Below are 27,281 nucleotides of genomic sequence, written 5' to 3'. Positions count from 1 at the left end.
GTGCACTACATTAACTTATTCAACAAACATTAATGATCAGTGATTCAACAAACATTTTCTCCTCATTGCAAGACCTATAAAGAGCGCTAGGTATGGAGTTTGAACAAAACAGGACAAATAGATCTCTAATGCCATGGAGTTTACCAAGTTACCTTCAGGGAATACCACCTAGAAGAAATTCTTGTGCCTATGGAGTGCAACTATTCAGTCAACAACAGGGTATGGAAAATTGCTTATGTCGGGGTGCCTGGGTGGCTCAGTTGGGTAAGTGTCTGACTTCTGCTCAGGTCATGATCTCACAGTTCCTGAGTTTGAGCCCCACATCAGGATCTCTGCTGTCAGCACAGAGCCCGATTCAGATCCTCTGTCCCCCTCTCTTTCTGTACCTCCCCTCCTCTCTCTCTTAAAATAAATAAACATTAAAAAAAGAAAAAAGAAAATTGCTTATGTTAAATGCATAATGCTGAGGTCTGCAGTATCACTGCCAAACACCTATTTCTATTTTTTTAATACAAAGAAATGATACAGTGAAATATACCACATGCAAAATATTAAAAAATGATCATGACCATTTTCCTCTGATGTACCAACAAATATTTTGGAAGAAGGAACTAAAAAAGCCATATTTTGTTTCAGATCAAATAAAAAAGATTTGAACAGATAAATGTATATATACACTTTTTTCAAAGATTCTTCAAGTTAATTTTGCAAACATCCTCATTTTGTCTACTAAATTTCCAACCATTCATTGACTCTTGTATATCAGTGTCACAGGAGCACATAATAAATATTGGAACGTCTGGATTCCAAATAAACACACTTGGATTTTAAAAAGGGCTTAATGGATATACTTTATTAAAATGGTGTTTTGAACACTGAGATATATGATTTAAGTCTGCTCACAATTACTCGAATACATACATTTAAAAGAATGGTCAAAGCAGCAATCATATCAACTCACTGGGAAAAGTACAAAGTACACCCAAGCAGCACTTTGGTTAAATTATAAAACAATGTACACAAGAGCACTTCAGCAGAAATTAAATTAATTCAGAACACATTAAGCTGCTAAATTTTGTACTGGCATCCAGTGGTAGAACCATGATAGAATTCCATGGTTTCACAGCCCGGAACACTCAGTTGACCATCACTGGACCATTTCAACCATCTAACAACCAGTGGGAGCTGCCAGAGTCAGTCAGTCTCATTCCAGATGCCAAAAGCAACAGGCAGGTCATCACATTTGGCTTCTAAAGACATGACATTTTATTTCTGCTGAGGTCATCAAGATAAGTGAATCTCATGAATACAATAAAATGTAATCCAACCAAAATTTTATGTCGCTTTCCACAGACAAGGGTATGTGAACAACTGAAATGAAATGCTAAATTCAAACCCATGTTTGTATTTAACTGTTTGATGCTAAACTTTAACCATTCCTTCCCCTCACCCTGCCTTGGCTCATTTTCTTACTATCATATTACCATGAAATAAATCCTTGTCCTTTCTTAGAAAGGAAACTAAATGTCCTTTCTGATATTGAGGAGTTCACATAGGCCTAATCATTCTCTGCCAGGATTCTTAGACAAAAAAGAATCAAATTCCACTTTGAAAACATAATTTCTATTTAGATTATGTGCTAATAATTCTTCATTGCAAGTAATTTTTTTTTTTATTTTGGAACTTGAGAAAAGTTCACATCGTAGAGTATAGAGATTCTAAACTGATCCCTTCAAAACTAATTTTTTTCAGAAAAAAATGCATAATACTTTGAAGCACTTCAGAAACACAAAAATCTACAACAAATGAACAGTTGATAGAGAGCAGGACTGCATTTACTTGTGAATATACAAGGTACTTAAGAACTTATACTTGTGAAAAATCACAATGATTTTAAGCATATTTTGCCAAATAAATGTTGGCAAATAGTTTGGCAACACATTTTATAAAGATGATTTATGTACTACACATAAATGAAAGGCAAACATAAATTACAATGGATTTAAATTTAATTACATTAATATAATCTGCATTATACCTATACCCACATGTTAATAACCACATAGCAAATTCACAGTTATAACTAAAAGACTATAGTTAGAACAGTTCTTTTTTTTCACTACTGTTTGCATAATTCCTTGTAATAGGCCTAGAAGCTGAAAACATGTAAGCTTATTATCTTTTGTGGATTATAATAATCTACAAATGATACTTTAACATTGTGGCTTGAAAAACAAACACCAATATGTTTTTATGCTTAAGCAAAGTTGACTGATTTCTGCTTTTTGGGTAAAGCAGAGCAAAGCCCACCCCAGACCAAGGCCAACACAGCCCTACAAATTTCTCTTTGTAAACCTGGCAATCCACCTCGGTGAATCAGTGACTTCTGAGCTTGACAACATCACTCCCACTCTCAGTTTTTAAAGTAAAAGAGAGGAATAGTAATGTGAAGAATTCAAATCAGAAATGAAACCTACATTTTCAGAATGTCATTTTGTGCTTTAGAGTTTTCGTCTGCTTGTTACTTCGTAAGTTCTCCATACTCCTAAATGACGCTTCTACATTTAGGTTCCGGGACCTAACTCAGCAAGAACAAGAAAGTCTTCCAGCTTTCTTAGCCTACTTTTGGTTCCTCACTTCCCAGACAATGAACAGAAGACTGTTTTCTTTCCTGTAATGTTCTTTACTTTTCACTAAGCTTCCTTGAAAATAAAAAAAAAAAAAAATTCAAATATTTCTTTGTCACCTTTTTTATCAAAAGAAAATTCCTGATTAACATATGCAGGAAAACTCAAGATTTATTTTCTTCCATTCCCAAAAAGGTGAGAAGATGTGAATATTTATATTGGGCCCTCTTCCTTCTAACAAACCTTTAAATAAAACATAAAGACAGAAAAAAAACTCAACCATGAAAACCCAAAGTGGAAGGAATAGACTATATCAACTTGACCTTCTTGGTTTCTTTTTTTTGTTGTTGGTTTCTACAACAAAACTCCACGCCATTCTTAACACTCAGCATTTTTCTCACATCCTATTATTTTATTTGCACATTACCTAGAGCAATGTAGTTTCAACATGCTAGTCTGCTTCTGTGTTTTCTGCATAATTTACCTGCCATAAAATGTCTCTGCCATTTTCAATCTATTTCTTCACCTGCCAATAACCATTTGTTCTCCACTATAAAGCTGTCCTCCGTCTGTCAAGAGCCCTTGCGATAAACATATTAATAATTTAAATCTCACTGGTGAAGGAGCTATGCAGGATTGTTCCCTTTAATTCTCTATTACTCCAAAATTTACATATGTACATACCCCCACACATATAACAAACTTACATGGTCTGCAAAATAAACTGCAGATATAATTTCAAACACGCATGTAGAGATTCACATTTTAACAGCAAACTTACATGCAGATATAAAGTAGAGTTTTACATTCCTAAATTACATTAGCAAGCTGAAATATAGAATGCTTTAACGTTTTAGATTTATTCTTTGCTTTGAATCTTAGAAAGAAGCAAAAAGGAGACATAAGCCTCACACTATCTCTCTCATATTATCAGACAATGTGGTATTATTTTTACTGACAAATTATCCAACTTGCTTATTCTATACAAAAGGTGATATAAACATACTACATATAAAACACAAAACACAGAGTTAAAGATAACAAATGGAAACTTCATACAAAATACTGGATACCATCAGTATTTAAGTTTGTATGGCTTTGACCAAAAGATTCGGCCTGTGCATACTCTTCTGATATAAAGAAGTAGTCTATGTATCTATATAACATTCTTAGCTACAGAAAAAGAGGCAATGAAGGGGGTTGGGGGGGAAGGGGGAAGACTAAGTGACACAGCTGACATTCATAACTGCACTGTTGTAAATATGCATACAATTTAGCAGCGCCATATTATCTGAATTAATGTCTTTTGCATTGTGAAATTTACCAGCAAGTGGTCCAGAATACAAAATATAGTCACACAGAACTCTGTTTTCACACTTACTCCTTGGTAGAACTATTGAAAATAAACACTTGCAGCTAACACATTGCAGAGCCGTCAAAATATCTACTAGTTTTGAAGAACTTGAAGGCAAGAATCTGTTCAAATGAAGAAAGAACAGAAATGATCAGACGAAACTCGTAGCTGCCTAAGAGTTCTAAAAATTAGAAATTTAACATTCAGCAAGTGCGTCAGAACCACTTTTCATTTGCTCACTCAACTTAAAGATTCACCACAGTTGAATTACACATATATTTATACTGAGTACATACAGTTGAACATAAATATGAGTTATTAATGAAAAACTACTATGTAAATGGTTACTTAGTTTACACTGACTTGTGTACTGATCTAGTGAGTCACAGAGGCATCCTGCCTGGCACAGCTGACTTGTTTGATCTAGTAAGTTTCTTGACATACTCAGTGAAAAACCGTCTTGACATACTCAGTGAAAAACCGTTTCCCAGAAATTCAAAGTCCCAGCAAGCAGTCACGCCCATCGTCCACTGGAGGCAAAGCTTCTGCTGAATGAGAAGTTGATTTTAGAGCTCTTGTATTTCCCCCAGGCACCAAAAGGCACTACTACTGCAGTACTGTTATCTTCAGTACCAAACTGTATTGCCTGCAAGGTTTGGCAGGAAGGAAGAGAAAAACACAGGAAATCAGAGTCTGTACAAAGAGAAATAATTGTTCCTCTAGAAGGCTATAAATTCATTCAAAATACAGTTACTGGGGCGCCTGGTGGCTCAGTTGGTTACGCATCTAACTTTGGCTCAGGTCATGCTCTCACAGTTCGTGAGTTCAAGCCCTGCATCAGGCTCCATGCTGTCAGTGCAAAGCCTGCTTTGGATCTCTTTACCCCTCCCCTGCTGTTTCTCTCTCTCTGTTAAATTTTTTAAAAATACGGTTACTGGGGCGCCTGGGTGGCTTGGTCGGTTAAGCATCCGACTTCGGCTCAGGTCATGATCTCACGGTCCGTGAGTTCGAGCCCCGCGTCGGGCTCTGTGCTGACCGCTCAGAGCCTGCAGCCTGTTTCAGATTCTGTGTCTCCCTCTCTCTCTGCCCCTCCTCTGTTCATGCTCTGTCTCTCTCTGTCTCAAAAATAAATAAACGTTAAAAAATAAAATAAAATAAATTAAAAAAAAATAAAAATGCGGTTACTAACCCAGATACTTCACAATGGTTTGTGATTCATTCAACATGTATCAAGGTCCACACAGTTTATTAGATTGCACATAGAATAACAGATGATCCCCCCCAAACAACCATATTAACTATATCCCACTGTAGCAATTTTAGCAACAGAAATACCAAAAGGACTAAGGTACAAGATATACAGCTCTTGAAGAAAAATATAAAACATTTAGCACAAAGACTAATACAAGGTAAGAATTCAGTGTTAGCTTTTACCTGGCAATTCTGCTTCTAGGAATTTAGCCTAAAAATTAATACCCCAAGGAAATGGATGTGTATAAGATATAATGACAATAAAGTTTATTATGCTCCCTACAAAATGGAAAAGTGGCATAAACTAAATTTTCTTACAGTAGGAGAATTATAAATCAATTTTAGGGACTAATTCAAACAGGAAATGACATAGTCATTGTAAGAAGTGCTTGGGATTATATTCAACAGCAAATGTATTTTAAAAGAATTCACAGCCTGAGGCCAAAACTGTGAAGGAAAGGGTTGATTAAAAATATCTGATATAAAAAGCATCAAAATATAAAAAAGTTTTACAAACAAATTGAAAGACAAAAAATATATATACTTAACATATAGGAGGTTTTTAGAATAACCATGAAAAAGACAGACATGTCTATAAAAGAATGGAAAACAGCTATCCACAGACAAGAAATACAATGGCTAACAAACCTGTGCAAATGGTTAGTTTCACTAACAAAGAAAAAAGATGCAAACCAAAAACATTAAAATTTGATTTATTTTTACCTATCAAATTGGCAAAAAACTATGACAAGAATTTGGAGAAACAAACTTTATAAACATGCTAGAGAAAAGTGTAAATTGGAATATCATTTCTGGAGGGCAATTTGGCAACCTTAGTAAAAGTTTTAGATGGAGCGCCGGGGTGGCTCGGTCGGTTAAGCATCCGATTCTTGATTTCGACTCAGGTCATGATCTCACGGTTTGTGGGTTCGAGCCCCAAGTCAGGCTCTGCACTGCTGTGGAGTCTGCTTGGGGTTCTTTCTCTCCCCGTCTCCATCTTTCCCTGCCCCTCCCCCTCTCAAAATAAATAAATAAACTTAAAAAAAAAAAGCTTTAGAATACATTGTATTCTTTTTGCCTAGCAATTTTAAGAACTTCACCTGAGAAAATAATACATGAAGGAAGCAGATATGCACAGAGATACAATAAGGTTTATACGGTGCTCCCCCTCCCCCCATAAGATGGAAAAGTGAACATAAACTAAATTTGCTGATTAGGGGAACTAGTAAATGAATTATGGCACACAAATATAGTGGAATACCACGGAGTCATTAAAATATCACTACCTATGTGAATGAGAACACATGTATCTCAAAACAGGTAGGTGAAATTAGGAGAGAAGTGATCATCCATGGAATTGGGCCCATTTCTTTAATCTCATGAACACACATAGTAACCAAGAGAATAATTCATGCTCACCCGTCTATTTTCATGCAAATAAAAGTAAGGTATTTTTAAGTAAGGTTTCATGTCTTAATTACAAATATTAGCACATAAAAGTTTGGGCTAAATATGCCTTCCTGGTTGCAAATGTAAGAATTGGGAAATGTAAAAAATAGCTGTTAAATTAAAGCATATCTCTAATGATTAAGCAATGGCTATAACTTAAAAGAGCTATTGATCCAAACAGAATATTAAACAGCACATGGAAATCTTGCATTTTCTTCATTGGGTATTACTGGATATTCCCAGTTTTAGCTCTAACTGACACACTAACACATAACCTATCCATATACCTTTTTAAATTTCTGTTGTTGTTTTTTTTTTCACACACCCATTTTTAAAAACCGGAAGTTGCCTATGCTATAGTGTTCTTATACTGGATATTTATTTGGAACAGTTTAGTTTGGTCCAGTGGTTGAATTCAGAAGCTTAACTGGCTGGGTTTGAAGCCCAGTTCCACAACTTGATGGTTTTGTGATCTTGAATAAGTTACTTAACTTCTCAGCTTCTGTGCCTCAGTTTTCCTCATCTGTGATAAGGGATAATACTAGCTCTAGCCTCAGAAGGTTACTGTGAAGATTGCATGAGTTAAATATGTATGAACAGAAGAGTGTCTGACACATACTGATATTACTATTAACTATTATTATAATTTACTGCTGCTATTACTATCTTTTCCAGATGTGTACAAATCCAAAAAATAAACATAGCACATTCCTTGGCATACTAGTTTTACTTAACTATTTGGGAGAATTGTAAAAAAAATTTAAATTGGAAATATTATGGAGTCAAGTGTAACATTCATTGTAATACTCAGGCTAAAACACGAAATTTCAAAGAAATCTCAAGCCTGTGGCAGCCCCTCCAGGCTGTACCAAGACCTGCATCTGGGTTGTTCTCTCCTCCTCTCCCCCACCACCCACAATTGGGATTTTCTAGCAGAAGTTTTGCTGTGTCACCTGTTCAATCACTGCATGGGCTGCTTCGTTGGGATCATGGCACTGATTGACAAAGTCACAAATCTCTTGACTGTTCACCATGAAGTTAATTCCATCTGTAGTGAGGACCAGGAAGCTGTCATCAGCGTGATGGAGCTGCAATCAGAACCAAATGCATAGACTCAGTCTTTGAATAATCTTCAAAATCCACAAAATTTTTTTTGTTTGCTGAGTGGTCATCTGTGTTTAAAAGCCTCACATTGAAGGGGCGCCTGGATGGCTCAGCTGGTTAAGCATCCGACTCTTGGTTTGGGTGCAGGTCATGATCTCACGCCTGGGGGGCCGTTCAAGCCCCGCATCGCGCTCTGCGCCAACAGCACAGAGTCTGCTTGGGACTCTCTGTCTCCCTCTCTCTCTGTCCCTCCCTTGCTCACGCACTCTTTCTCTGTCCAAAAAATAAACATTTTTTAAAAAAAGCTTCACAGTGAAAATGGAAGGCCTATAATTTGGATGAAATTAGCAACATTTAGCATCAACCACCAGGGACAAACCTAACGTTTACTTAGCATCACCACAAAGGAAGCTAGATAGCCAAATGATGGGAGACAGCACATTGTAATGGTTGGGAGCACTATCTCTGGAGCCAGGCTCCCTGGATTTGAAATCTGCCTCTACTTTTTGGCCGGGCAAACACAGGTAAATTCACCTATGCTCTAGAGTTGTTGTCTCTGTAAAATGGGGTGGGGTAGCTATCCTGAACAGAGCCTGGCACAGAGTAAACCCTATGTAAGTATCTGTTTGACAAAATGAATACAAGTGAACTAACTAGAAGACAAGGAATCATTCAATTAACAATCATTCGCTGCCATTATTGGGAGCCTACACTATACTGTGCTAGGTACTAGCACATGCAGAGAGGGAAGTGTCAGCTCACAACTGGGTGTGTGTTAGGGGAAGTGTAGTGTAATGGAGGCACTGATTAGTAGCATACAAAAGATGTCAGAGAAACAGAGGTGGGGCGATTATTTCGTTTGGTGGAAAAGGGAAGTGAGGGACACATTCCAAGTGGTGGTGACTGGATGATCACGTGTAGGGGAGGAAGGGCAGTAGAGCCATTCTACCGGGTGAATTCCAGTGCAGAGTGAAGCAAAACCAAACCTCACTTCATCGTACAGTAGGCCAGTATCTTATTTTATTTGAAAAGTTCATCTATCCTTTCATAAACTCCTTTTATTTTTTAAATTTTTTTTTTAATGTTTATTTATTTTTGAGACAGAGAGAGACAGAGCATGAACAGGGGAGGGTCAGAGAGAGGGAGACACAGGATCTGAAATGGGCTCCAGGCTCTGAGCTGTCAGCACAGAGCCCCACGCGGGGCTCGAACTCACAGACCGTGAGATCATGACCTGAGCCGAAGTCGGACACTTAACCGACTGAGCCACCCAGGCGCCCCCATAAACTCCTTTTAAAAGCCATGTTGGGGGGGGGGGGTGCCTGGTGGCTCAGTTGGTTAAGCCTCCGACTTCGGCTCAGGTCATGATCTGGTGGTTCGTGAGATCGGGCCCCACATTGGGTTCTGTGCTGACAGCATGACAATCCTGCTTCAGATTCTGTGTCTCTGTCTCTCTGCCCCTCCCCTGCTCATGCTCTGTCTCTCTCTCTCTCTCAAAAATAAATAAACATTGGGGCGCCTGGGTGGCTCAGTCAGTTAAGCGTCTGACTTCGGTTCAGGTCATGATCTCACGGTTCGTGGGTTCGAGCCCCGCGTCAGGCTCTATGCTGACAGCTCAGAGCCTGGAGCCTGTTTCAGATTCTGTGTCTCCCTCTTTCTCTGACCCTCCCCTGTTCATGCTCTCTCTCTGTCTCAAAAATAAATAAATGTTAAAAATAAATAAATTAAATAAATAAATAAATAAATAACATTAAAACAATTAAAAATAAATAAATTAATTAAAATAAATTAAAATAAAACAAAAGTCATGTTGGTCAGGGGGCACCTGGTGGCTCAGTTGATTAAGTGTCTGACTCTTGATTTCAGCTCAGGTCACGATCTCATGGTTTGTGAGATGGAGCCCTAGCTGGGGCTCTGAGCTGACAGCACTGAGCCTGCTTGGGATTCTTTCTCTCCCTCTCTCTCTGCCCCTCCTCCCCACACACACTTGCTCTCTCTCTCTCTCTCTCTCAAAATAAATGAATAAGTTAAAAAAAAAAAAAAAGTCATGTGGCTTCAATTAACAGCCACATGACTGTGGCTTTCTTTCTTTCTAAGAAAGCCTGTAGCTGGGAACAATCCTGCATCCATTCTTTGCATACGTATCAAATGTTTGCAGGTTCTTCGTTACCTTGACCCTCTTTGTTTCTGGTTCTGCTATCACACCGCTAGTTTTAAGATCCAAATCTCCAAGACTCCTTGTCATTGCAAGTCTGCCATTCACATGAGGCTGTCCCAAACTATTCCAAGCCACAAAGCCACCACATTTCTTGATCCTGGTCCAAGAAAAAAAAAGGCTATGACATGATACCCCAGGAATGAAGGCATGGTTAAACTTAAGATGAAATCAGTTTAAAATTCGAGGTTACATTTCTACTTTGAACTATACAAACATGATCTTCACAGAATGATCAGTGGAGATGGTACCTTTCTTTTTCATCTTTTCTTTCTGGAGTATGGTCAATGGTCAGCTTCATGGATTTTCCTTTTCTACACAAAATAGCCCTGCTGTCCCCGACACTGGCTACAACCAGCTCAATACCATCTCTCAACAGGGCTACCGTTGCAGTAGTCCCAGAGGTCAGAAGGGTTGCTGCAAACAGTATTAAAAAGAGGGTAAGTCAGTGACAGTCAAATGATTGGATATGGAATTTTTATTACAAAATAGAACACAGGCATGTTAAACTAACACTGAAATGTATCATTCTAACTTAACTAGAGGTATGCAAATAAAATGCAAATGAACTATGTAAGTAAGAGCATGCAGAGAAAGAAGTATTTAATTCAGTAACAAGGCTCCATGCAAACAGAAAAAGTTGCTAACCTTACTTGGTAAAAAGTGCATCACTGTCTCCAAATGGCCTCTATATAAACTAAAACTGACTTGAACATATAATAATTATGACAGCCTGTGTCTACGTCAGCTGTCAGGATTAAAAGTATTTTAATGAGACTGGTTAATACAGCAGGATGACTTTTAGGTATGAGCCCATTCAGGCAAGCTGACTTTTCTATAATCTATGCACTCAGAAGATTTTCTCTTCCATTTCTTACTCCTATCCCATGAAAGTATTACCGGTTAATAAGCTAAGCAAGAATGCCAAGGGCATACCATCTGCTCTTAAAGTGCTGTCTTTTATATTCTTTCCTTTTACAATGGTTCTAATATTATAAATGTTCACCAAAAAATCCTAAAACAGTTAAAGGTTCACATTCTTTTCTACTTATCTTTGTCCTTCCCACACATGAAACAAAGTTACAGCCATCATTATATTAGGAAAGTATGGGAGGGTGGAGAATGAAGTTCATTCTAGCTTCCCATATGCTTCCTTGGAGTTCATGTTTAATTTTCCCTGACTAAAATCAAAATTAAATGTTACTTGGTCTGAGGTCGTCATTGTTTCCTTCATCCAGTCCAAACTGCATTTTTGCATCTTTCTTTGATTTATTCGAACAGTGTCTGCCCTACTTTCTTTATCATTTGTTACAAATTTTGAAGGTGCATTGAGCCTTGCCAAAAGTGAGAATAAGGGAAAAGTGAAATTAAGGGCTAAAAAGTAAAGCAAACTGGAATAAACTGAAAAAGACAACTTATTTAAAGCAGGTATTATCTTCAATAACATGGTTAATTCTTTAAAGCATCTACATAAAATACTCAGGTGATCATCCAAAGATGTCTTCTACAAAAGTAGGTTTAGGAAAAATGAAGTGCTACTGATTTGACTGAATAAGGCTCAATCTTACCAATTTTTTTTTTCAAAAAGACAATTTAAAAAATTTCATCAGTAATGCATTTTGGAAGGATATATATACTTATATATATATATATTTATTCCAATTGGTATATTAAAATGCCTGCTTTAATCAGAGAAGTAAAATGGAAAAAACATTAATAAACCCTACTTAATCTTTTATATCCATGCTCAATCTACTTTCTCGAGAAATAGCATTTACAGTTGCACTATCTTCCCATTTATCTTTTGATTTTGGAACTGTTGTGCAAGGTAATATCTCTGCAATGCTAAAACATATTACATATTTGTCACCGTATAACGTAAATGTCTTAGCATAAGTATCAGTGATGTTTACATTATAAAAGTTAACTTTTGAGTTTCCCAAAACATTATGTGATGGAATCTTCACAGTTTCACTACTGTGATTTTTTTCCAATGATGGGAAGAGCCAGGAAGAGAACACAGGCATTTACTTAGATGCTACCTGTCCAGGGAACTTAGTATTCCTCTCCTTTGTCTAAATGGTCAGCAGCAGCTGTTTTAAAAAGTGGTTTTTAATTAGTTACATCAAAAGAGTTAAAATTTCATAAATAAAAACTTCCAAGTTTAGCTGTTTAGGATTCTATTGTAATTCATGGCTCTGCCCCCTAGGAATTTAAAAGAGCTTGATTTTAAGGGCACCTGGGTGGCTCAGTTGATTGAGCATGCTCAGGTCACGATCTCACAGCTCGTGAGTTCGAGCCCTACATCGGGCTGTCTGCTGTCCGCACGGAGCCACCTTCAGATCCTCTGTCCCCCTCTCTTTCCGTCCCTCCACTGCTCTCTCTCTCTCTCTCTCTCTCTCTCTCTCACACACACACAAATAAAAGACCTTGAGTTTTTACCATCCCACCTTTACAGTTCCAAAATCCCAGATTTATGGGAAAGTTTTCAAAACTGACTGTTGATTCTGGCTTGCTAAGCATCTAAGAAGTAAATATTAAATAAGCATTTATTTCATTTAACATTTAACATGGAAGTAAAAAGTCTCACTTTTGCCCTAACAACAGAACTATGAAACTAAGACATCTGTCAATAAGGTCTTAACACTCACTGGACATTTCCTACTGCAAGTCATCTCAACTAATGGGACAGAGAGGATGTGGGAACCTTCCAGTAGTCCAGGCTAGGAACCGCTGGACTCCTTCACCTGGGACAAAATTAAGCAGATCTCTCTTTCCACTGAAGCCCAGCATATAGTGTCCACGGGCTCCAGGTCTAGAGCTGCTGACCGGGCACAGTTCTCTGCCACAAATAACACGCACAGAGGCAAATAGGAAATTCACCCAGGAATTGTGCTCAAACATTACAAACCTGCAACACAGGGGAGGACAGAGAAAGAGCTGCAAAATAAGGGCAAGGGTTTTTATTTTGGTAGAAATTTCACTAGCAAATTATATAATATTCCAGGAGATGCCAAATCAGCGATTCCAAGACTCAGTTTGCCTAAATTGATGGTATTTTGTAGTTGAGTCTATTTTTTCATCAGAGTAAAACTTCTCAGTTTTACAGCTTCCCAAGGCAGGAAAAACTATATACAAACACATGTATGCAAAACACATATGTTGTATAACACAGTCACACATCTATATACTGATTCTCTCTCTCTCTCTCTCTCACACACACACACGCGCGCACATGCACACACACACACACACACTTCAACAGTCCTGAAAAGTAAATCAGTACCTTTACTGAGTTGAAAAAAAAAAACAAAAAAAAAAACACCTGTCAATTTGTTTTGTGCTAATATCAGAACGGTCCCAATAACTAACAGGAAAATTCATGGGAATAGCAGTGAATAATTTGTATCTGACAATTTAGAGAGGATGTGAACTACAGTATACCACCAAATTAACTGGGATTTAAATTTGTATCAGGAAGGAATCAAAGCACCTCCTATACCAAGATACAAGAAGTACCATATTTGTTAATGAGGCTTGATGCATTGTTTTGGAATAGAATGATTAATTAAAATTCATTGTTTAAATATAGGCTAGTAAGGCTCTTGAGTGCTAATGCATGTTTATAAGTTTATGAATTCATAAAATGGGTATTTCTGCAGCTCTCTCTTTTCCCCGGTGTTGCAGGTCGACATATCAAAAGAAAAATGATCAAGATTTTGAATGGCAACATAAGAGTAAAAGCTGTACTTTTCAAAGTATAACCCCCCTGGCAATTACTGTTTACTGTGTAAACAATTATCTGTATAAACCAATACACTTTCAATATTTATTAAACATGGGTGTTCTGGACATGTATGACTCACGAACACCAAAATCAAAGTAATGAGCTGAAGCAGTAACAGCACAGTAAGTATCTCTTCCACATTGTCCCTATTGTTTTTCCTTTTGGCTGCCCTCAGTGTGAGAAGGGTAGTCAAAAAACCACCTTTCTAACACCGGTTATTTTGTAGAGATCAGATAATGTGAAGAGCATGGAAGTTTCCAGTGGAACTCATGATGCTATCACCAACATCTCACACTCTGAAATCAGAGCAAGACTTCTCTTTCTGATTCATTTGTCTCTTGGGGAGCTTTGCGGCTTTCAAACCTTATGCAATCTAGAAACCCTTGGAAGAGTTTATAGGACATACAATATATAATCTTAGTTTTCTACCATCCCATTTGTTTTAAGTGATAGTTTGTTCATAAACAGTAGAGTAATGGGATGTCATTTGAATTTACTGCCTGGTTTCATTAATTGTAATAATATATATAACTGGCATGAATTACAAAACATTTAAAGACGATGATGAAATTAGCTTCATAAATAAGGGTGATTTCAAAATGTGTCAACAACAAATCAATAAAAAGAGCCAGCAATTTTGTAAGGTCAAGATTCTTGCAGTTTCTTCATAGGTGGCACTCTGATTTTATTCTCCTCAAACCACCCCACTTTAAACTGAAATAGTAACTATTTTTTTTTAATTTTTTTTAATGTTTATTATTTTTGAGATAGAGACAGAGACCAAGGAGGGAAGGGGCAGAGAGAGAGGGAGACACAGAATCAGAAGCAGGCTCCAGGTTCTGAGCTGTCAGCACAGAACCGGATGCAGGGCTCGAACTCACAGACTGCAAGATCATGACCTGAGCCGTAGTCAGCCGCCCAACCGACTGAGCCACCCAGGCGCCCCGAAATAGTAACTATTTTAAATGCTAATGGGATAATTGGAAGCACTTTATGCAGATGTGACAGCTTTGGACCAAAGTCTTGAAAAGAGAAAAATGTTTTACGTTCACTTTCTTTTACTACCCCTCAAGAACGGTAATATAGTACAATTGAGGGGTACATCTCCCATTTATACCCCCAAATTCCACCATTAGTGATTCATTCCTAGGTTTTAACCTATTTTCAGGCTCCCCCTACTTAAAATTCAAATCCACACAGGAGTGATAATTCATTAAAACATATATATTATATTAATAATTTGGTTAAATCGGCTCCAGGATAATCAAAGAATAAATTATAATAACTTTGGTGAGTGGGGTGCCTGAATGGCTCAGTTGCTTAAGCATCTGACTTGGGCTCAGGTCACGATCTCGTGGTTGGTGACTTCAAGACCTGCATTGGGCTCTGTGCTGACTGGAGCCTGCTTGTGATTCTCTATCTCCCTCTCTCTCTGCCCCTTCCCCTCACACTCTGTCTTTGTCAAAAAAAAAAAAAAAAGAAAAAAGAATAAACATTAAAAAATACTTTAAAACATAACTTTGGTGAGAAAGAGCAGGCATGAAGATCAGTTCAGTCCAAATAATCATTGAGTGCCTTCCAGATTCTGTACAGGGTGTTTGTTGAGCACTGGAGATTCAAAATGAGTAAGCCATGGTCCCTACCTTTAAGCTGCTCACAGGAAGGGCTCAAGGACAGGAAATGGGACTGATGCTGATAGAAAAGGTAAAAGCAACTGGAGGGGGCAAACTGCACTTACTTCACCATTTTATTTAACTAGCCCTGGGTCCTAATATAACTTTGCTAAAAGGAATATTATCCACTCTTATAATACTGGTACCGCTTCAGTTCTTACTAAAAACCAAAACTAAAGTGTTTTAAAGTTAAAGAATAACTTTGAAATCTGAAACGAGGTATGTTCTTTTAATACACAAATTGAAAAGTTAAACAACTTACAGCGTTCTGTCTTTCAGTGGTTTTAACATATTTGATAAAACGGGCCCCAAATATCAAAAGGCAATTTTTAGCAAGGTTGAAAGCCTTGACAACTTACTACGAATAAATCTCAAAGTTGTTTTCAAAATACTTATTTAAACACACACACACACACACACACACACACACACACACACACACACACCAAGTGATCTATAGGAATACATATAAAACGAGATTTAAGAACAGCAATGTCACAGTAGACCCCTTTCTTTTAGCAGCACACTAGGTATCATTCTGTTGTGCCCCATTATACTTGCAAACAAATAAATGGCTATTAAACAAAAGTAAATTTTAAAATATCTTATGAAAGGTCTGAGATCATTAACTCAAAGCATAGGATGGATGAACTCAGTTAAATAAATACAGTTTAAATTTCTTATTCAAAATTAATTATATTTTTATGATTAATTTCTTTGCACAACTGTTTATGAGTAAGGCACCTTTAGAAAGTTTCTTTTAAGGTAGGCAAGTTAAACAAATTCTTTCCCTAAGTACAAAATGCTCTTTAATTATATTTATTATTTAATAAATGAGAGGGCTCCTCTCATCTTTTGCGCCGAATCTATCAGTTTTAAGCATCTTTGTCAATTAGATCCTTTATAGAAGGGCTGACTGCACCCATAAAGGGTTAATGTTTTGACTGTGGGCCACATTCCCATGATAAACTTGTCTGCCTCTGAAAACCTTGCCCAGCAGGCTACCTGTTTACAGAACAGCCAGGATACCCACTTGGACTACAGCCAGCAAACATTGTGGTATGAGATACAGCCAACCTGGTAATGGATGAAACAAAGGCACACCAATATTCAGAGTTATAAAGATAAAACTATAACTGTTTTACTGTTCTCTTACACGTTGTTATCCGTCAGGGACAAGAGCTAAATCTTCTACCTAAAATGTACCTTCTCTCAACCTCTCTTTTCAAAAGTAAGGAGCCAGCTGGAAGGGAAAAAGTCCAAAGGCATGAAGAGAAAATGGGCCAAGTCAATCTATCAATGAGAAAATAAATCCCTGAACAAAGAGAGTGCAATCTAATGCTTTTCCAAGAAGTACGATGATGGTAAGGTTCTCAAAAAAGGGCAGGAAAAATCTCGTAAGATGGCAAATAGAGCCATCTTAGTCATCTTCTGTACGCTTTATCAGTAAACATGCCCATGAGAGAGGCCACTGTGGGTGCCAGGAAAATCCCAGCCCTCACTCTGCAACTGGCCTTATCTGCAATTTGAGGAGAATTTCCATCCCTATGCTCTCTCACTGAAAATTGTGAAATGTTATTCTGTGATGCTTTGACTTCCTTTAAATAAAAAGATGAACCAAACACTGATTAATATTGCATGATTCACTTTCAAATCAGTTATGAGGTCTGTATGTGTACATTTACATGATCACTGCAGAAGTTTTCAAGATTATCTTTATGAGCAAAAGATTTTAGGGCCAGCTAACTAGAAAACACTAGCTACATTTTTCTGAATGCTTTTGATAAATTTAGTCAAAATCAGAAACATTTTACTTTCCAAATTTAAGGATAGCACACAAACTTTTAAATTGAGCTGACATGCCCTTGTGTTTAACAAATAAAAACAAAAATATCACTATTTACCACAAAGCTGCAAGAGCAGGCTTTTTCAGAAGTGGGAGAGGGGCACCTGGGTGGCTCAGTTAGCTAAGCATCTGACTTTGGCTCAGGTCATAGTCTTGCAGTTCGTGAGTTCGAGCCCTGTGTCCAGCTTTGTGCTGACAGCTCAGAACCTGAAGCCTGCTTCAGATTCTGTGTCTCCTCTCTCTCTGCCCCTCCCTGCTCATGTTCTGTTTCTCTCTCTCTCTCTCTCAAAAAATGAATAAGCATTAAAATAAAAAAGTGGGAGAACACAGATCTTTCTTCTAATTAAAGAAAGTAGTGCATATTAGCCATTGTCTTTTCTTATTTAGGACCAGTTAGTAATTTTTTCTTATCTTCTACCTGGCTAAACAAGACTACCCAATAGTGTATTTCAGTACTTGCTCATCAGATTCATCTAAAAAAACAAAAACAGTAAACCTTCTCATAGTATGGACCTTTTATCCATAAAAAGAGCAAATTTTAAAAATCTTAAATCTCTTTAAAATTTAAATTCAATATCAGAACCATTTTAGAGCTTCAATTTTTCAAAATGTGTCCAATATACTTGATTTAAAAGTGAGGTGCTAACATAACCTTGGATTCCAAACAGCATTTAAATTTATCACTTATATAAAATCACTTTCAACATAAGCATCCTTACAAATAAATTTACATTAAAATTCCCACCCCTAAAGGGCTTAAGTTGTTTCCTCTGTACTAGACATTCCCCAGGCCCCTACAGAATGTGATTGTTTTACTTACCATCAGCAGACAGGTGGGCATGCCTTGCAAAGGCTTTATCTATTTCTAGAAAAGCCAAGGTCAACACAGTTTCCAAGTTCTTCTCCTTAGGAAGCAAATCCCTTGGTGGGGAGAAAAAAAGAGTCCCAAAGAATCATTTTTTAATAAGTTTCTCTTCTTCCTCTAGCTAGCTGGCTAGCTATTATTCCATATAAGGGACCTTCATGGTTCACCTTTCAGATGGACTCTTAAAATCCACAGATTAACAAATCAAATTAGGAAATAACTAAGCACAGACATAAGCCTTTAAGAACGGTAAAATATAAGTCCAAGTCTTAATCCTTAAAAGATTAATCTAATCCTCTCTATCTACAACCCTGAGAGGTCAAGAGTTCTTTCATATTAAATTAAGCCACGGAGTTCAACATACGAATAAATCAACTGATGAGCAGCATGAATAACTAAACACAGAAAGACAAGAAATAGTCACATGTTCCCCCCCTTTTAATTCAAGCAGTAGTGTGATCCCCTAAAATACATTAATAATAACTGCAATAAATAAACTATTTAAAGACCTCCAAAACAGCCTCGTTAAATGCATTTTCCTCATACTAATGCTAATCATTTAAAGCTATTCTTAACAAATATTCAAAGCTATTCATACCATTTGCAAGAATAATTACCATTTATTGAAGTACTATATGCCATGCACTGGTAGGAGTTAAGTGCTTCTCATGGCACATGAGATCATGTACTTTATGCTAACTCACTTGAAATGATCACAAATCAAGGGCTGTTGATTCTGGTCAACGGCCTCACCAGAGGAGTTGTTAAAACATACATTGCCTAGGGGCACCTGGGGGGCTCAGTCAGTTAAGCATCTGACTTCAGCTCAGGTCATGATCTCAGGGTCCATGAGTTCAAGTCCCCCATTGGGCTCTCTGCTGTCAGTGTGGAGGCTGCCTCTGATCCCCTGTCCCCCTCTCTTTGGGCCTCTCTCTCTCTCAAAAATAAATAAACTTTAAAAAAAGAAACATACACTGCCGAAATGGTAATAGCCATCAACCATCAGTAATAAGTGGCATGCTTAAGCTACTGTTTGTTCTTAAAACAACACAATGGAACCACTCAACTAACTAGGTTAACAGTGAATGCTTCAGCCAAAAGCTTAAAGTTTAAACATGAAGTACAAAGCAAACTGCAAAGTGAAGAATTGAGTCACTGTACGTACATGATGCATTTCTCCATGTGGGTGTGACAGAAATCAGCGGCGGCAGGTCCTCCGTGGCCATCGTACACGGCAAAGTACAGGACCTCATCGGTCAGCTGAGCGCTGTCAAACCGGTCTTCGTTCTCTTTCCGCCTGCCAATATGCGAGGCGCAGCCTACATTTTCCAAGCTGATTTTGGGAATCGGCTTGCCATACTTAATGCTGGGCGGCAGCAGAATCGGCTCATCAATGCGGTTATCCCAGATCCCAAAATTGTCCCAGGTGGCTGGACGCCCACTGCCATCTGGGTCAAACCGCGAACACCTAGGCTCTGAAGTGGAGCTGTGGCACGTGGGCGTCACCCGCCGGTCGTCCTGCAGAAGGCGGGAGCTCAGCAGCACTCTCCTCCTCACGTGGTTCCCGCCACTTCTGACCAAAGTAATTAAGGCAGCTGTTGACATAACTCAACTCCAGAGGACTCGGGAATGAGGGAAAGGTCGGTAGAACAATAATGGAATGTCTTTAAGAAAAATGATGCGACTGAGGACACAGAGAGAGAGAGAGAGAGAGAGATGCAATAGAGAGACAGAGACTCCATCAGTAACTTCATATATAACTGATATATCATTGGATATTACCAACATGTAAGGCCATAAAGAATATGGCAGCTAACAGCCTGCTCCTAAGAATAGCAGATCGAAAACGAACTGATTTGCCTACCCCTTTCACAGTGTTTAAATTCTATTAAAATGTGCCAATGTATATATATCATATAGAACGCGTTTCTCAAACTTTAACCCACAGTCACCTGGGGAACTTGTTCAAATGCAGGTTCTGGGGGTGCCTGGGTGGCTCAGTCAGTTACCAGTCCGACTCTTGACTTTGGCTCCGGCAGTGATCTCACCTTTTTGGGTGTTTGAGCCCCACATAGGGCTCTGTACTGACCGCATGGAGCCTGCTCGGGATTCTCTCTTTCTCCCTCTCTCTCTCTGCCCCTCCCCCACTTGTGCACAGCTGCACACAAATATATAAACTTTAAAAAAATAAATAAAATGCAGATTCTGATTTAGTCTGTCCAGGGCGGAGCCTGAGATGCTGCATTTCAAGACACTAAACTTTTGACCCAGCAGGCCCATACTTTGAGTAGCAACAATATAGAACACGGTGTGAGTGAATAGTCTTCCTTCATTAACTCCATTGCTCTGAAGAAAAGGTAGGGGCAAATGTCAACAACAACAAAGTCTCTTAAGGGGGAAAGAAATAAGAAAAGTAACTGGTTAATAGAATAGTTATGACAGCTCTGTACTCAGAGTGCCCAAGTTTTAACAAAGACACAATTTAGGATCTAAATTCCATTTTCTTTGAAGATCTATCAACTTACTAAATTTCACATACTTTATTACTATGGTTAATGTAGAATGGTTCATGCAAACACTCCTAGAGACTCCAGGATAAGCCATTTCTGATGTGTGTGATCGCTGGGACTGAAGGGAACCACATTTGTGACTTAAAAGCAACTGATTTATGCATTTACACTACAGCTGCAGGTTTCCTCTCTACAAGCCCAGCAGCCCAGCCCTTCCAAGTACCGCCTGCTGACTGCTGCAGCAGGAGACAGCACCTGACACTAGACTATGTTTCTTTGAAATTATTACTCTGCACCCCATTTCTGGACTCTGTCCCAAAGTTGAATCCAAAGGCCTCCCCTGGGTGTTGTCAGGGGGAATTCCTATACTCCTGAAGGAAGGGCAGTGTTTCTGGCAGTTTTCCATACAAATAAGGTCCTAAGTAAGAATTCAACTCCACAGTACTTTGTTCTGTTCCTTTATGTATTAGAAACCAACTTGAAAAGATTTTATAATGCTGGTGCAGGGTATACAGGTATTATATTATTCTCAGTTGTATGTTTGAATTCTTTCACAATAAAAAATGAACTTGAAAAACTATATCTCAGCAAAAGCACAAACAAAAACACACACACAAAGCCCAAGTTGAGTGAACCCATAAGTAAATGCATTAGAGATTTCAAACAATCATTTTCAAATACATTTCTGGAAATCAGTCTAGCTCTGTATCAGAACAGCCATTACTCCTTTCATTAAATAAAACAGTAGAAGGAAAGGATCAGTTTCCAAAAAGCGCCCTTGATATCTAGGGCCCAGTGAACAATATATGAGCCCTGCCTCCACAGAATTTAGAATAAAAATGGCCTCCCAAAGAATTAATGTATCGTGAAAGACTTAGGAGACCATTCCTTCTTGGCCTTTTAGTTAATATCTTTTAGTATAAAAGACCAAAACTCACTTTTTTATGACAATATTAGGGGTGGAATAGACATAGTATCTCTGGTTATTAAGTATCAAAGAGAAACAACACATTATATTACCCAAAAAAAAGTGTTTATAAAGATAATGACTTGTGAAGAAATTTCAGGCTGTATTACAATCTACACTAGAGAACTAAGTACTGATTATTGATAGAGATAATTCACAGAGCAGCTTTATACCATATAGAAAAAAATAAAACTTTTAAAAAATAAACTTTTAAAATAAAAATTTTAATAAAAATTTATTAGAAACCATTCACATTTGAAGAGTGCACCAGAAATTAGTGAAGTACTATTCTTTTTCCTTTCAAACTGAGGTATAACTGACAACACAGCATTATATTAGTTCCAGGTGCACAATATAATGAGTCTATTTTGTATAAGCAAAGTACTATTCTTTTGGCTTCAATCTGAAATCATGCATGCCATATTCGGCCTTGGGCTATTTTGTAGTTGTTCACCTACTTTAAACAAGAGTTCTAGATTTAGAAACAAATACTGAATAAATTTTTTTACTTTTCTAGGTTGCTCTTGTCTTTCTTCTCTCTCTCTCTCTCCCTCTCTCCTCCAAAACTCAAAAAATAAAACAGAGCTGCATTTTAGCAGGAAACAAATATCAACTAGAAACACTTAAGAGTGAAGTAAAATGCAAGTTGGGCAGTTTCTTTAAGCCTGCATGGACTAAAGTCAATCATCAACCTGGCCTCCTTCCTCATTTATTCTTTGCACAATCATCTCAGAAAGTAAGCAGAATAGTCATAAGAAAACATATATTTTATAAGGAATACTATTAGCAGAGATGACATGTGAACCAGATATATAGCTGGTTTACAAAACTAGGTCAGCACCACTTATGCAAGCAGGTGACATTGCATATTTCCAATGCAATAGAACTATATCATTTAATCTCTATATTCCTTGGGAAACAATTCAAAGAAGACCTGTGTTCCCAAGCTAAATAACAACTTTGAATTAAACCAGCACATCAGGAAAAGTTTCCTCCAGAAATTCAAAAAGTAATCAGCCATTAGCTGCCCCCAGTTCTCCAGATGCCCATGGAAATGACTACACCTTGACTAGTAGACAAAAGAGTATAATTTATGATGTGAAAAAAAAAAAAACCCAAAGTCTGCAAAAAAAAAAAAAAAAAAAAAAGGCATGAGTGTTCTTCATAACAAAAAGAATGGAGAACTGACAAACACCTAAGAGATATTTTTATTATTTGTCAGCTCAGCAATTATAAATTCGCATGCATTTATCATTCTGCAAACTAAAAAAGTTATTCAGGAATCCTTTATGTCAATCTCTCAGTCAGAAGTCAGGACTAGCTTATATTTTTATAAACCATTTTAACATTCATATTCAAGCTTTGAAAGTAAAAATCATCCAAAAGAGGCAAAGGGCAGAAATAATTCTGCTTGAAAGCCATCTAAAGACAAAAATGTCAGAGCAAAAGTTAAAGAGCACAAGAACACATTACCCACACACCATATTCTACTAGCAAAACTAAAATGTAAAAACTATGCTAAGCAAGAAAATAAAGAACTTGATTGGAATTCTAGTGACAGAACAGGTTATACATATCAGCAACCTGAACTATATTGATAGCCATATACCAAAAGGAAAAAGAAAATGGATAATCCTCCTTCTAGACCAAACTTTGCCATAATTCCTTCTTATTTCCCAATCAAAACAAAAATGCATGACCCACAGATTTACTTTAATCACATAAATTTTTTTAAGAGTGTGAGTATGCACACACACAGAAACCCAATATAGTCTACATATTGTCAATAAAGAAATGCCAAAAACGTTTTCTGTTTTCATCATTTTCACATTGATTTTTGTGACCCAGACTTCTCCATCTTCCTCTTTAATGCTTTAATGGCTTAATCTGATACTTTAAAGTCCTGACATAGGGGGCGACTGGGTGGCTCAATCAGTTAAGCATCCAATTTTGGCTCAGGTCATTATCTCCCAGTTCATGGGTTTGAACCCCACGTTGGGCTCTGTGCTGACAGCTCAGAGCCTGGAGCCTGCTTCAGATTCTGTGTCTTCTTCTCTCACTGCCCCTCCCCTGCTCACACTCTGTCTCTCTCATTGAATAAACATTAAAAAAAAATTTTTTTTAAGTCCTGACATAGAACTCTTTGCCCAGTGAAAAATGTTGGCACTTGGTTTAACAATTCTCACTAGCAGGAGGGATTCTCAGCAAAGAGGGTTAAGTTGGAAATTTGCCGTGAGACCATGAGAGTAGACAGAGATACTGCATGAGCACACTGCTAAAAACCCACACCCTGAGAGTAGGAAATCTCAGGTGAAATGCATCAGGAAGGAAAAAAAAAATGCATTTGGTTTGTAGTAAACTTTTGAAGTACATACTTGATTTAAAGATAAAAGGTGGTGAAGAAAAGCCACATATACAGCTATAAAATTGCTATGCCAATTGTACATTTTCATCTCACTCCCACTTTATTATCCCTCAATGGTTTAAACACCTCAGAGCTGTCCAAATTTATTTTTGGAAAAAGAGAGGCATTCACTATCTCTGGCAGGAGGGTGCATTTGGGAGTTTAAACAGTTTAAACAGTTTAAACTGTTGACTGCTGAAAGCAGGTCAAAAGGGCAATTTATGGTTGTAGCTTTAAGCACATGACAAAATTATTCAGGTGTTCTGAGGTTCAGTTTACAGAAAGGTGTTTAGATCTATCCCTCCAGCAAAAATATTTTAGAAAGTATTCATATTTGTCCATTATAAAGCAGCATGCAGGTATCTTTACATCAGTAACTTCCACAAATGAAACACAAGGTAATTTTAGCATTCTCAAAGCCAATATTTCTTTTGTCTACTTTTTTAAAGACAACCACTGCCACCCAATACATTCAAATGGTATGGAAACTTCCAGAAAGTATTTCAGGAAATGTGGACTCCAATACCTTCTTTATCAGTACTCTGCTAGGAGAAAGGAAAAGAAACTGTAATAGTCTATATGAGGGAAACAACAACAACAAAAAACCCCAAAGGATTCCCCTTAGGTTTGATGTGAACGTGTTTGGATGTGTGAATAGAGGAAAGAACGTGGGAGTAGTGAAAAGTATTCAATGTTCTAATTCCATATATCTTTTAAAACATCTTAGTTAATGTGGATACAACTCACAGACCACATTCCAAACCTGTACCTTTACACTTCATTTAAGAATTTTCCTTTATATTCTATACTACGTCAACAGCACCTGTCCTCTCGTCCTTCCTCTTCTTTAAGATTCCAGTCAAGGGAGGTGCCTGTGTTGATCGTCAATAGAAAGTGACTAAGGTTGCAAGAAAAAAAATTAGTACTCACTACTCAAAAATTATAACTGTTTTATTACCCAGTGGTGCATCTGTTCTTCTCCTCTAATACCACGACACCACTACTCTTTTTTCAAGGTCATTATAATTTGTCACTTTAGTCACTCCTGAAACCTACGACAATCTCATTCCTCCTCCGCACTGGAGGAGGATGGGTGCAAAGGGCTGAAGAGGCCTTGCTGCTCATTTTCAGTCTGAAGCTCAGAAAAGCCGGTGGAGCTTTAGAGACTCCAAATTCCCCGTCTATTTTCACCGGAGTCTGGTCTTTGTCGCCTATGAAATCTCTAATCTACAATAAAGCGGCTGCTAAAAAAGACACCACCAGCCACAAGGCCTCTCCTGGCAAAGCAAAACCCACATCCTCAGATCGACAGCAACCAGTTGTCTACATCCTGCTCTATTCTGGTCTCCTGAAACGCTCACCCTTGGACAGTTCAGAATTCTGGGCTCGCCAGTAGCCAGTGTGATACACCTCAGGAAGCACACCCTCCCGCCCGCGCAGCTTTGCAGATGGTTGCGTTCACCCCAGCACCTTCCGCCGCCCGGTCTCCGCCCCCCAATCACCCTCGCCCCGCACAGATCCTGGATGTCTCCACGTCTCCCTCACCCCAGCAGCATGTGCGGCGACGATGCGGGGCTGACCCCTGCAGCATCCTAGAATCCGGGTTCGAGCAGGGTGACTGGGAGCTTAGCTACAGGGAAACGCGAACGCGCAGCCTCCGCCCTTTCCACCATCCAGTCCATGGTCTCTCCTTCCTCCCAACCTTGTCCCACTCCACTCGCTTGGGTGGCGCCTGCAGCTTGCAGTCAAGTTCAAGGCCGAGCGCGGGTTTCTTAGCAGGAAACGCCTGCTGCCCGCCGTGAAGCCCGGGTGGGCCCAGCCGGGACATGCTATTCATGACCTCCAAAGGGAAGAACGTGGTGCACAGAGAACCCAGACACTGCTTGTCAGACTGGGGGATTTAAATGTACATTTCCCCTCCCCTCCCTGACGAACCCTTCGTTTACTCTCCATTCCACGGACCGGGAGCGGTGGGATGTGACCCTGCCCATAAATAATATCATAAACTGTTAGAAATAAATGAAGTGCACTCTCTAGGCTCTTACCTCGCGATGGCAATGTCCCTGGAAATTTTCTAATTAGTTAACGGAGGGCGGGGAAGGGGCTTTCCTGGTAGGAAAATAAGATTGCCTTCCCCGATGTTTCTGATTTCTGGAGCAAGCAGCTAGAACAGCCACTGGCCCTCCTGCTGGAAAATCTCGAGAATTTTTCTCCTGCAGGGAGCCAGATGGAGAGGGGGAAGTCTGTTCTCGCTGACTGACGGCAAGCTCTGGCCAATCCGCGTTCGGAGAGGCGGTTCGCCGGCCACGGCCCTTGATCTCAACCAATCATAGATTCCAACGGGAACGAGCCTCTCCGCAACTACAATTTGGTTTGGCTGACTTTTAGCAGCGCTCGGTTGAGCGACGTCGACTTGGGCCAGTAGGGCTCGCACTGACATCCCGCCCTCCCGAAGGCCTTGACACTCGGGCCAATGAGGGGGCGCCTGGGCGTTGGGTGGGATCCGGAGATGGGTAAGTCCGCCAGCTGGTCGAGGAGGGGTGCGTGTCTCTTGTGGCAAGGCAGCGGTAGTTGTGACAACTGGAAACCGAGAACGAATGCCAACAGTTTGTCTGGGCAAGGAGGCTTGAAAGGCATCTGGTTATACTGCTATTCTTTGGAAAACTCACAGAGCAATGTTCTTCATGACTGAACAGGCGTCTTGTGATCCCTTGGGAATGTCGATTCATTCATTTGACAAGTATTTCCATGTTTATGGAGGACCTTTTGTTTGCCAAGCACTGTGCTAGGCATTGGCGCTACAATCCTGACACAAGTAGACATGATTTCTGCCTTCACAGAATTTACAGTCTAATGAGGAAAAGGAAAAACAACAACAACAACAGGTAAACAAGCAAATAAAACAATAATCACGTCAAGGACGGAAATAGAAAAGTGTGGATATAGAGAATAAATACGAGGTTGATATTAGATAGGGTTGTTATAGGAGAACTTTATAAGAAGCCATCTAAACAGAGACTTGAAGGGTGAGAAGGAAATCAATCAACCAAGGAATCTGAAAAGTGATGATTGTTCTGGGCAGAGAAGAGAGCAGCACAAAGATGTGAGGTCCTACAGTTTGACGTTTTGGAAGAACAGAAAGAAGGCCAGTGTGGCTCTAGGAAGAGGGAGGGGGAGAGCAGCATGACATGAGTTGGGTGATATAGCCAGAGGCCGGACCATGCACCTT

At 38.8% G+C, this 27,281-nt stretch overlaps 1 protein-coding gene across 5 annotated transcripts; it reads right to left on the bottom strand.

Annotated features, from left to right (window-relative positions):
- Positions 1 to 825: 825 nt before the first annotated feature.
- On the bottom strand, positions 826 to 26,305 carry PPM1K (protein phosphatase, Mg2+/Mn2+ dependent 1K). Of its 5 annotated transcripts, none has more exons than XM_042935928.1 (8): positions 26,098 to 26,305; positions 19,337 to 19,855; positions 18,127 to 18,227; positions 10,252 to 10,417; positions 9,956 to 10,100; positions 7,635 to 7,769; positions 4,451 to 4,627; positions 826 to 4,103 (listed from the first exon to the last, which is right to left on the bottom strand). In XM_042935928.1, exons 2-7 carry the CDS (start codon positions 19,774 to 19,776, stop codon positions 4,496 to 4,498), a joined length of 1,119 nt encoding a protein of 372 aa, XP_042791862.1. In that variant the 5' UTR covers positions 19,777 to 19,855; positions 26,098 to 26,305; the 3' UTR covers positions 826 to 4,103; positions 4,451 to 4,495. The 5 variants fall into 5 exon arrangements, 4 of the variants coding, with proteins under 4 accessions (XP_042791862.1, XP_042791861.1, XP_042791866.1 ...); XR_006201828.1 differs by having other exon boundaries at positions 4,067 to 4,103; positions 4,345 to 4,627; XM_042935927.1 differs by having other exon boundaries at positions 826 to 4,627.
- Between the last annotated feature and the right edge of the window lie 976 nt (positions 26,306 to 27,281).

Source organism: Panthera leo, chromosome B1 (assembly GCF_018350215.1).
Source record: "Panthera leo isolate Ple1 chromosome B1, P.leo_Ple1_pat1.1, whole genome shotgun sequence".
Taxonomy (NCBI): Eukaryota; Metazoa; Chordata; class Mammalia; order Carnivora; family Felidae; genus Panthera; species Panthera leo.
This window is presented reverse-complemented; position numbering and strand designations above follow the sequence as displayed.

Bases quoted from the DNA above. Each gene is read 5' to 3' on its own strand.
- PPM1K (XM_042935927.1), bottom strand. From the start codon at position 19,776: ATGTCAACAGCTGCCTTAATTACTTTGGTCAGAAGTGGCGGGAACCAC. The intron at 7,770-9,955 runs GTAACGAAGAAC...TTCTGATTGCAG, and splicing joins CAGAAACAAAGAGGGTCAAG to CTCCATCACGCTGATGACAG. The intron at 4,628-7,634 runs GTGACACAGCAA...CAAACCTTGCAG, and splicing joins CCCATGCAGTGATTGAACAG to GCAATACAGTTTGGTACTGA.